Consider the following 12,024-nt stretch of genomic DNA (forward strand, 5'->3'; position numbering starts at 1 on the left):
TGCCAGGTGACATGTTCTCAAAGCCTCTGTTATCGCGCATTTGATCTCTTGAGGTGTCGCTCACTGAGTGCGCTGTCTGGCTGTGAGCAGGGCCAGGGCCATGGCCACACGTTACTGCTCTCCGTCTCCTCATATCTGACACTGGGTTTTATGATGTGGCAGTCACGACTACGCCAGGCCCATCAATCCCACAACGACCGTAATGAATTCACTTACAGGAAAAGTCACTTTCAAAGTCTTTCGAGGATGGTCGTCCAATATTGTGGGAGTGTTTTTATTTAACCCTGAAGTGCAGTGAATAGAGCGCATGGTCACATTAGTCAATAAAAGAGGCAGCACAGTTGATGATGGTTTACTTTGAGGCACTGGGTTCATGAAGGCAGTGACAGCGTGGATTAACAGAAGGATTTCACTGCTGCACAGACAGTTGTCCTGCATTCATTCCACTCTTGGAAATGAGATGTCAACATGTAAGCAGAGCCAACCATAATCGGTATGCTGAAAATCAACATAGTTTTTATTTATTGATTCTTTGTTTTGTTTTGCCCACCAATGATACGACAATCGGTCGTCAGTTCACAAGTTAAAACAAAAGTATAGCATAGTAGATGTTGTGATTTACATGGCCTCCTGTGGAGATTATGCTTTAATAGGCACAAATAGATTTGTAGATTGTGGACATCCAATATCGGTCCAGAAATGCTTCAAAAAGCCCATTAGATGTAAACCAGGGGGTCTGTTGGGCTGTTTTTGCAGATTCATGGTGATGTGGATTTCTTGGGGAGGGTCTTTGCTCTGTGGTGAAGCATGACACTGCACGCAGGGCTGGGAGATAGAGAAGGCCCTGTGACATCTGTCCCCAGCTCAGACCTGATTCTGTCCAGATTATACCTCCAAATCAGCCGCAACTGAAATTACACACACTTGCATACACGCAATTCAGCAAACACACATGCGCACACAGCGAGGCTTAGTTCATCCCTGACCTGCAGGACCCTTTGTCCTCTGCTTGTTTGGTTGTTTCTCTGTCTGTCTGTCTCTTCCCCTGACTCCGGCTCTATAATACACGTGCACGCACATGCTTAAATGTGCGTGCACACACACAAGCATGTAGCTGAAACTGTTGCATAATTCTTCCAGCAGCACCACAGTGCCTAAGCTCTTATGACTCATCGGTAGAGATCAGGCCAACTGAGAGCAGTGCGCGTTGCTATCTGCAAGTAAAATGTGCATGATTGAGTCATTCTGCTTCCGTGATGTCCACGCTGAAGTGTTTCCTTTTCCTAGAAAGGCCACAGAATGCGACAGCACTTACTCAGCTTTTTGCAGCATCCTGTAGACCAACCATATCTATATTTGATTGCGTTCTTGCTTCCACTCTGCTATCCGTTGCAGGTGCGGTGCATCTGTTTAGTCCCCGACATACACTTACGAAGTGTGAGAGGTACTTGTTGCAGGTGGGAGCACAGAGCTGTCTTACACAGATGCAGGCACACATAGCACAAACTCCCACACTCCCACACGCAGCGTTCTGTTTTCGTTCCACTCGCGGCTCCATCACCATATCCTGCTCTTGTTTGTGCGTGTGTGTCTCACAGGAAAGCGTGCGCATCACTTGTGTTTGTGTGTGTCTATGGCGTGGCCTAATACGTGTAAATGTGCCATACGCTCTATGTGTGGTTATTGATTAGTCATGCTCTTCTGACTGTCCCATCTCTAAGTGTAGATATGACAGTTTTTAATTAAACGCATTTATCTGGCCCCCTCTCACCATGCAGCAGTCTGACACAAATGTATTCCATTTGCCACGGGTAATGGAGCCGAGTGAAGATGAGACTTACCACCAGGTAGAATGGGGGGGTCTTGCAGCACATGCATAAATACATGCAGACATACAGACGTATAGATGAGCAGAGGCACATACAAATATGGATCCAGGACAGCGCATACAACCTCTCTCTCTCTCTCTCTCTCTCTCTCTCCCTGCAGAAGCCCAGCTGCAAGTTCATTACTGCTTGCTGTTTGTTTAGTCCTCTTGCTTTGATTGATGAAAGGAAATTATCTTGTATGCGGTGAGGAACCGCACAAATTTGGTTCAAAAAGATGAATTTTCATAATGATGAGCTGCGTGTCTCAGAGTCTCTTCAATATTGCCAGCCCCTACAGCTGATTCGTTCACTGCTCCATAGGAACTCGTATCTCTAGAGCTCATGATGCTGTCCTTAAAAACTGTGTGCAATGTACTGTTTACATGGTACATGGTAATCTTGTGGTAAACGTATAAATACTCTTTTGAACTTGTGTTCCAGACATCTCCATGCAAACAGTCTGACACTGATAAGCCCCTCAGTGTACAGCTTTTTATTGGATGTTTATCATTTTTGTTTCCTCACTTCAACAGTCTGGTTGAGTACAATCTTGGGCCCTTGAAGTCCCCCGCCTCTCAGAAATGTATTTTTCTTCTTGTTCCTACTTTTGACTGTTTGAGCTTCACTGTGCAGAATGATGTACATGCAGATCTTGACACTAGACGGATGTTTTCACGTTCATCTTCTGAATGTGGAAACTTTCTCTGTGCCCAGTGAAAATCCACCTTGAAGAGGCGGGCTTATAAGCATTATTTGTGATGTCACAGCTAGTTTTGAAGCCGATCCTGGTCCAATATTCAGCTCCACCTGTGGAAACTCCAGTGCACAAACATTAAGAATTGACTTTACAATAAAGTACGAGACATCTAGCGTCCAGCAGTTAAGTGTTGGAAGTGAAAAATAATTACATATTCATAGATTATGGAAATTTAAATGAGGCAGCAGACATCATTTTTAGGATTTTAACAAGGTAATTGAACTATTTTGAGCTATCTTAAAACATGCCTGGAGGCCTCTCTGTATTCTTTCGGGCAAACAACTTACAGCATTGTTTTGTCCGGCTATACTGCTATTTGTTGCCTTCAGGGAAAAAAAAATGTTCTGTGCAATTTTATTTATGTGATGTTAGTAGTGTTAGGCTGACAGAATAAATGAGCTTTAGCAAATGTCAAGAAAAGACTAATGTTATGTCAACCCACACACAACTGTTCTTCAAAGGGCTGCATTTGTCACTCTTTCACTGGTCTGAGGGAAGTGGCTCTTACAGCCTCCTATTTATCTTGAGTGTCCCTGTCTGTAATCTGAACTTCTGCTGTGAGCAGCAAGAGATTTTTTTTAATCATGATATAAATTTGATGATGTCTGGGCTTTTATGTGTGGCTAGAATTTCAATGTGGTGAGCTCAGCTGCATTTGAATGAACTTTATTTACAGCTCTGATTACATTAGGCTGTTAAATGCAGGTGAGACACAGCAGGAAAGAAGGGTCGTCGTTTTAGGTGTCAGAATCCACAGTTGTCAGCTCGAAATTCAAAAATTACTGCAAAAAATCTGCCACTGTATCACTGTAAACTCCGTATGTGCGGTGGAGAATGGAAGCTTGACAGGCGTAGCAACACTAACTGAGGGTGGAGCCTAGCGAAGGTTGTTTTAGCATGGAAAAGTTTCAAGGCTGACATATGTGGACATACAGAGGAAATAGCCCATATAATGATGTGTAAGAGTAGAGGAGACACGAGATCTTTAAAGCATGTACTGTAGATGATATGGCGGACTGATTTAGTGTTTTAATATCGACAAATTAGTATTCAGCTCAGGCAGCAGGCTGAGACGCTTGTGTTCCAGTCTTTACCTTCACCCTGTGTTTGCCACCTAAAGCCTCTGCAAATAATTAGTTTATGTTCACGCCAGTTCCAGATGTGGCTCGTGTGTTGTGGCACTGGAGAGGCATAACTAGTGCAAATCTTAGGCTTGTTTTTTATTTTTATTCCCCGCTCATCTGCATAATGCACTATGACACTTGCAATCAGAAAGGCCGTATTTGCATAGGCTCGTGTTTGAACTTCCCCGTTGACACGGTGGCGGTGTTTGTTATCGGCCGGTATTCTGACAGCCGGAGGAAGCCGCGCCGTCAGGGCTGGTATTCATGAGTACACAAGACAACAGCCGAGCTAATAGGCGCCATGTTTAGTCTTCAGTCTCTCGTTAGAGCCAAATGTCCTGGTTTTAGATAAGAATGAGCAGGAGAAGGAGGTGGAGGACACATCACCAGGCTCAGAGCTTTGGGTAGACAGGTGCCAGATTTGCTTTCAGTGTGTAGTCACATGCAGACATGTCAAAAAAAGAGCTGCCCAAAATCAGAGAATCAAACAAACATCATTTAATGAAATGGCTTGATTTTACAATGATGTAAAGCACTTATTATTACCCCTTTCTTTTCATTACAAGCGGCTGAATTCAGCAATCTGGTAATGTCAAAGTGATGCAAAAGTGTGTGTAATGTAAAAAATAACAAGTCACTCCACAGCCGCTCCCCTCATCCATAGCCACCGGCTTATGGAGCAGCCGTCGCGAGGTAGCTCCATAAATCTTCATTCGATATTGATGTGTCAATCTAGTCATTGGGTTTACTGTCAGCCCATCCAGGTGCTGTAAAGATTAGTGGGTCTGTTCACTGTCTGCTGTGAGAGGATGCCCTTGAGTGAGCAAGCAGGAGGACATCCAAACACCCTCAGGATGTCTAAACTCCCCAAAGCACATCTTGATCTATGCTCACGGGAGACATTTACTGTCTGCCGAAATTGTTCCTTTCACATTTTCATACAGTTGTGTGCCTTTTTAATATTAGTTGTGTCATGACTGTAGAACTCAGACTTCAAGAGTACAAATGGAAAAGTACTGAAATAACCTGTCTTTCTTTGTGTTACTTCAGTTCATTCACTGTTTTTTTTTTTTTTTGCTTTCCCATCAGCTCTCCACACTACGCCTGCCCAGAGGTCATCAGGGTAAGTCATTTTTCACTGCTCCATAGCAATGTTCCGGCTCCGCTAGCTTCTTTTTCTTCTTTTTCACAGTCTTATTTTAACCGGCCCCAACACTCTGCACTAACCCGCTAACAAACACTCTCTTGTCCTTAGGGAGAGAAGTATGACGGGAGGAAAGCAGACGTCTGGAGCTGTGGGGTCATTCTTTTTGCCCTGTTGGTGGTGAGTGTCAGCTTGCTCTTTGCTAACTGATGGTGAGTGGACTGACATACAGTTTAAAATTCCCCAGAGAAGTATGGCATCATACAGTTTAACCACAAAGTGTTGCCTTCCTGCATGTCTTGCCTTTGTACCAGCTGTAATGGATCAAAAGTAGAAAGCAAGTGCATCTTGTCACAGGACCTTCGCCGCTTTGCACTTGAGGTTGACCTTAGTGGAATGAGAACATCTTGAAGCCGCCACAGAGGCTCATACTTAAACTCAGGTTGCAGGGACTTGAAACCTGAGAAAATCCTGACATTTAGAAGGTCCTACCGGAAAAATGTTGCAGAAACCTCCTGAAGCCGATGCTCTTGCATAATAGAAGATCAGAGAATAGGAGCATCTTTTTATTCATTATCCTGTATCCACTCACAACGCTGTATCCATAATCAGGTCTATTCTCCAGCTACATTATGTCTGTGGTTCCCCAGCCGTGCAGCCCTGAAGCTTTGTTTCATCAACAGCTGTACTGTAGTTCCTACACACTCCTGCTCCATGAATAATTCATACAGCCAAACTGAAAGAAGAGAGCCTAAAATAAATACCAACGCTGACAGGGCGGCTTTTGGCCACAGGCCCTGTTTATTTATCTTTGTTTTTGCCTATTTCTCCCTCACTCCGTGCCTTTCTGTCTCATGCCTGTGTTTGTGTGTGCACTTGTGTTAAGGACAGTATCTCTTTTACTCTTGTGTTGCGTAAACCTGATGTTGTTTACTGCTGTCTCCATTGTGACGGCACTTCTCTTGCTCCAAAACAAAAGTTTCTCCCCGTTGCAGTTTGACTGCAGATGAATACTGTCTCTCTCCTGTTTCTTCCTGCTGTCTGGCTGCGAGATAACCATTTGTCTGATTGTGGGAGACGCGCACACTCCCCAGCAGTTAGGCTGCACTCAGATCATCTGTTACACAAGCCTCCCCTCTTTTTTTTTCTCTACCTCTCTTAATTTCTCAGCCTTTCTTTCTGTCTCTCTCAGCCTTTTCCTCTTTCTCTCCCCCTCCATCTTGTCTTCTGGTGGAGGTTGTCATTCATCAAACAGCCACATCTGTGAGGTGTCAGCTCGCTCTGATAAATGACTCTGATGAGAGAATGCTAAATGAACGAGGTAAATGAGAAAGCAGGGTAATTATTAGAAAAGCCCCGTTTTCAGCTTACCGCTGTTTATTATTTATTTTGCATCGTGGCTGAGGGCAGAATGCTCTAATTGGAGAGTTGAACAAGTTGAGAAAGTGAGCCTATTGTTTAAGTGGTGCAGGATTAACACTCAAAATGTGTTTTCGTATCTTCTGGTAAACCTCGTTAGTCATTCATATTGTTCGCCCTCGATCAGGCAGAGGTTTATTTTCTGTTGTAATGCTGCCATTAAGAGTGCGCGCTTTCTTTTCTGCTTGGTTTTCATTCCTGCATCTACATCTTCACCACTTTCCCCCCTCTTCTTCTCACTTTCTGCTCCTTTCCTTCATCTCTCCAGGGTGCCCTGCCGTTTGATGACGACAACCTGAGGAACCTGCTAGAGAAGGTGAAGCTGGGAGTGTTTCACATGCCACACTTCATCCCTCCAGACTGTCAGAACCTTCTCCGTGGCATGATTGAAGTGGATGCCTCCAAAAGACTAACGGTCAGTTCATTATGACTATGTTCATATACTCCTGTGCAGTCTTGGTCTTGAGCCTAGCCCCTTAGTTCTAATTGAGGGAACTCTTCATGCTGCAACATTCAATGATATTTTAGACAATAGCTTTCAACTTTTGGGGAACACTAATAATAATAATAATAATAATAATACTTTTATCAAGTTTGGTATTGAAGAATAAAGAATAGAAGCAAAACCCTGCAGCCAGGATCCAAAGTCTTGCAGGAAGCCTCAAAAGAGTGGCGAATGCTACAACAGTAAAGGGATGTAACTATATATTAATGTCCATGGTTTGACAGGGAACATTACACCCTTATGTGACTGACAATCATGTGGGTGTAATTATTACATACATCTCTAAGGGTATGTATGTAGTGTCTTCACACCCACATTTGCACACACATATGCAAGTATCATAAACCTCTGCAGTGCATGTTCTTCTTCTTCAGTACTATGCATGATTTGTTTCTGTGCCACATGAAGCTACAAAGTACTCTTTTCACCTCGTTGTGCACATTTCATACGTTCTCAGTGACTCTGTAATGTGTGAGTTATATCTGAATTTAATATTTCATAGTCGTAATCCGTGACTAGAAGTGTTTAGTAATGATGTTGTAGAAGCAGCAAAACACATTTATAGGTGTTATTTGAGAAAACATCCATAGGAAATAAAAACCCAGACACATCAGGTCTTTGTTAAGAGAGGAAAAACATTGTCTTGCAGATTCACAGCAAGCTGGGAAAACTTGTAATGCTCCAAGGAAAGGGCAAGATGGCAGAGATGCACATTCAAACTAAAGTGGCTAATATCGACTCGACGCTGCCAAGCCAACCGTTGTCTTTTTCTTTGTTTCTTCTTTCCTCCCTTGTGTTCCAAATGTGTTTGTCTCGCCTCATCCCCAATTCTGTTTGAGTTCTTCCTCAAGTACAGGATGCGAATTCAGGAGAGGACTGCTGTTTGTGTACTCTCCCTCTGCACTCCTCAGTGTACTCATCACAATGCCAGTCCCTTTGTGCACAGCAACTGATCACCTTGGCGAGGTGGCTAGAGGAGGGCACGAGAACAGAGAAATGAATGTGAAGGGCAGAGAGTCAGGATGAGAGAGAGGTCGAGATGGACAAAGGGAAATGTAAATAAGCCAGAGTTCTCTAAAAGTACGTACTTGACAGAGAGACGGTGCTGCCCTTTGTTCTTGTCCTGTATTTCACTTTCAGGCGACACACAGAGACACAGACGTGCTCACAAGTCGCTGTTTTTTTGCACACACACCAAATAAAACCACACGCACATTCTGTACGTACACACTTTTTCCAGGTTCTTCGGGTATTTTGTGAATCAATGCAGCAAACAAAACTGTTTTCATGCACTTGCCTGTAAGCAACGGTGGTGACACCACCCTTAAGTGGATGCTGATGCTCCATTTCTCCATGCCTTAGCTATCTTCACAGTGCCAGAAAGGCTTTAACGAGCAAAAAAAAAACAAGAAACAAAAAAACCACCGCCAGTAAAAAAAAAAAAAACAAGGACCAGAAAGCTATAAAGAAAAAGATGCTCATTTGCAAGAGACTTGACAAAGTGAAGGTACAGCCTGTCAGATGAGCAGCCGTGTTAAAACACGAACTTGAAAGACCCCCTCCTCTTTGGTATGCTGTATGTACACTATATGCCTTATTTTTCTGTTCTCTCTGCACGACAAGGACAGGTCACCCTGAGATCCCCTAGATATGTCCGGCAGCCTCCAGCTGTCCTCGACAAAGGGTTACACACAGGCCGAGCTGCTGGGAGAGAATATGCTACCTCTCCGCCCTCCTCCCGTGCATGTGGGCTCCAAACAGAGCTCTGGGGATGTGTTGTAACCTCACAGAATGTCAAACAGCCCTGTTAGATTGAGCATTCTTGGAGTTTAGTGGTGTCCGCCCAGTCAGAGATGAGACACGCGCACCCAAGGATGGGGATGACATCATGAGGGAACATGGTATTCTTTTGCTGGGGATTATTTTTCATAATAATGTTGACAGTAGGTTGTTGAATCAGATTGATAGAGTAATCAGACCACAACTACTTGCTGTGTTTCAGCGCTATTTTCACCTTCTGTTAATTAGGTTTTGCTTGTACATGCACACAAGTACACACACAGAGCGAAGGCCCCGCGGAGACGGAGTGGGAGGGCACGTACCTGGGCTTAAGGGGCTTAGACCAATAAAAACCTTTCTTCTTCTTCATTTCCCGTCTGTGTAGTAGGGGCCCTGGAGGTGAGTGGGCCAGCCTCCTCAACACAGTCGTCTCTTCTTCACTATTCAAATGAACACAGACAGCTTGGAAAGAACAGCCTCCTTGTTTTCCCTGGCTAATGAAGAGGATTGGCTAGTTTATTATATTAAAGAGCAGTTCATCACAGACAAATGATGCATTCATGAAGGCAGCATAGAAAAAGAATTGAGGTTGTGGGACAGAAAATTAAGGAAGTGTGTGTGTTCATCTCGATAAATGTGAAATTAAACTGACTTCACTGAGAAATTACGCTCTACTTAATCATGTGTATTTCTAAGATCGTGGCGCATCCAATTGTTCAATTGCAGAAAACAGGAGCTTTAGCTACGGCGATCTCAACAGGTAGCCTTAATTAGCTGCAGTGCAGTCATTACGGTTTGGTTTTTACTTCTGTGTTCTAGTTCTTTAAGCTGCTTTTCCCCAAATTGCACATTTCAGTGGTTTATATGGTAAAACAGCTGTCAAAAAGTCATATTCTAGATTACCACCCTTGTATTTCACTTTATAGGGCAGAATACCACATTCCTCCACCCACCCTGATGTCCCTCCCTGCCCTAATAAACACACATCTGTTTGAGACATTCATTCCCATTACACACATTTCTATGAATACAAGTTGCACAGACATTAATTTATGCAGCACCCAGATAAAACCAAACCTGAGCGCACACTCATACCTGCACAGAGCTGAACCAGCATTGCAGCAGCATTCCCCTCTCCCTGAGTGAAAGCAGCCTGAATTGGTACTGTCACATTTAGAGACTGATTGATGTGATACTGCATTTCAAACCACATCACTTTCAATCCTGCGTGCGATATCAGTCTCTTGCCTCCAGGCCCTCAATAAAAGTGGGAGAGGAGTAGGTCACCCACTGGCCTCTATCTGACAGGCAGGGTGTCTCTGTCAATACCATGACCTCTGTGGAAGCAGACAAGACTCACCTGTAGTCAGTATCCGCAGCCTGGCCAACTCTGTGATTGAACTAGTGTCACATGAAAGCATTCATCATCGCTCAAGCACAGAGGTAAATCCTCCAGGAACGTGGGAACATTGAGACAGTGATGTAGGCACATACACAAGAACTATAGCTCTGAATAAGTGATAATAATTAGAGCTGCTATGTGTATCTCCCGTGGTTCCGCAACAACAGCAGGAGCAAATTAAAAAGTCCCAGCAGTGACATTGATGCTGTTTTCCTCTGTGGGCAGTTGAAACACTGCGAAGTCATTCAATCAGACATCTTCTTTTGTTGCCCTTTTGCTGAATGTTTCTGTCTTTTTCTGCTTTTATTTCCTTGGCAAAAGATCATGTTGACAGCATGGGCGACCACAATGTGGCCACATAAAAAGTGTGATGACAAGAGTAGCATTGACAGAGCGGGTGTGTGTTTGTGTGAGCAAGAGAGATGGGAAGAGAATGAGAATGGGAGATTCCCTTTAGACTAGAGGGCTTGGCAGGGTCAGCAGTGTGTGTGGGGGAGATAATATTCCCTGTTTATAACTCTGGCATCGCCTGTCTCTCATAGTCCTGCTGCACCTCTCTCTATCGCACTCTTTTTCTCAATAAGTTTTTCCCATTGGCTGTATTAATATTTGAAGGCCTCATTATTTACTTCCACTTTTCAATCTGGCTGTATTGTCCCATTGTGTTTCCATGAAGGCAGTAACCACAGCTCATACTGCACCAAACACTTGGCAGAAGATTGTTCTTTGCATTCATCTTTTTCCTCAGCAAATATTTTCTCAGCACCAAAAAGATGAGAAAATAATAAAAAAAAAACCAAATGCATCACTTTGCTTCTGTACTGACCTGCCTTTTCTTCTGTCATGTCTTTTACAGTTAGAACAGATCCAGAAGCACACATGGTACATGTAAGTACATCTCGGTCTTTCCTTCCTTTGTACACCCTCCTCTCCTCTCCTCTCCTCTCCTCTCCTCTCCTCTCATAGCCTATTCTGCAGGGGTTGTAGACCTGGTGGGGGTGCAACCACATGATAAATGGCTTTGAGTTGCAGCCCTGTACATGAGAATACGTTTGAGCAGGGCATGACTCCCCTCTCAGGGATGTGGGGTAAATTGGTTGTGCATGAAAAAGGATGTGCAGCATATGGTCAAGTGAGCAGGGAGCAGGGGAGCAAGCAGGGATGTGATGGAGGATGAACCCATCTAACCTCATTGTACCCATCGTTTAACTCTCATAACAGATTCTGAATTTTGGAGGAAATTGTGAGTCCTGTGCTGAAAAATGAAGCCAACAGGGAAGTGCCAAAAACTGAAGTTCCATGAATGGCCACTTGAGGCTGGCTCCAGAGCAACCCCCACCACCTGCCCCCCCCATGAACCCCCATATTAAAATGTTCACCTTTACAGCAGAAATAAACACGTTTACGGCCTGGTACAAAAGATGGTTTAGGTCTCCAGTTTCCCTCTTCATGCCAACTTTACTCAGGGTGAATCTTATGTAACTCACTCATTTAAATCACATTAAAGTTATGCACAAGTATCTGCGTGGCTGCTTTGAGTGACAGCTAGCCCCTGGGTTTCAGGCTTCATTCCTCCCACCTCAACTCCACTCACGCTCCACCTCTTTGTCTGTTTTGGGTGACGTCACAGAGACTGCGTCCATGTTTTATACAGTCTGAGGTGCTGGAAGGGGTTGAGTTACAGTTTTTGTCTGCACTGAAAGATCATGCAAACAGACAGCGAGACTGATAAAAGAAACGAGAGGAGACAAGGGAAGAGCTGTCAGAGAAGACTAATGTAATGTGAGTTTCGTCAGTGAGGAAACTTGTGTGGCTGTCTGTGTCTGCATGGCAGGCCGGCAAGCTGAATGAATGAATGACTAAGGGGGCTGTGTGTATGTGGACAACCATACAGTCAGTTTCTGCTAGATAAGACTCTCAATCAGCTGTTGTAGTAGACTGCATTACTTTACATTACTTTACTAGTGAGCTGATAAACTGGTAACTGAGTTTACTTTTAAGTGGGAAACACACCAGATGTGTGCAA

At 44.0% G+C, this 12,024-nt stretch overlaps 1 protein-coding gene across 7 annotated transcripts in view; it reads left to right on the plus strand.

The window, feature by feature from the left end:
• brsk2a (BR serine/threonine kinase 2a) overlaps positions 1 to 12,024 on the plus strand; it is a 164,373-nt gene that overhangs the window by 128,841 nt on the left and 23,508 nt on the right. For all 7 annotated transcript variants that reach the window (XM_076732138.1, XM_076732137.1, XM_076732134.1 and 4 more), the window contains exons 6-9: positions 4,839 to 4,872; positions 5,005 to 5,073; positions 6,581 to 6,727; positions 10,855 to 10,886. In XM_076732138.1, coding sequence (XP_076588253.1) covers positions 4,839 to 4,872; positions 5,005 to 5,073; positions 6,581 to 6,727; positions 10,855 to 10,886 — 282 coding nt within the window. The remainder of the gene's footprint in view (positions 1 to 4,838; positions 4,873 to 5,004; positions 5,074 to 6,580; positions 6,728 to 10,854; positions 10,887 to 12,024) is intronic.

The sequence above is a fragment of the Chaetodon auriga genome, chromosome 6, assembly GCF_051107435.1.
Source record: "Chaetodon auriga isolate fChaAug3 chromosome 6, fChaAug3.hap1, whole genome shotgun sequence".
Taxonomy (NCBI): Eukaryota; Metazoa; Chordata; class Actinopteri; order Chaetodontiformes; family Chaetodontidae; genus Chaetodon; species Chaetodon auriga.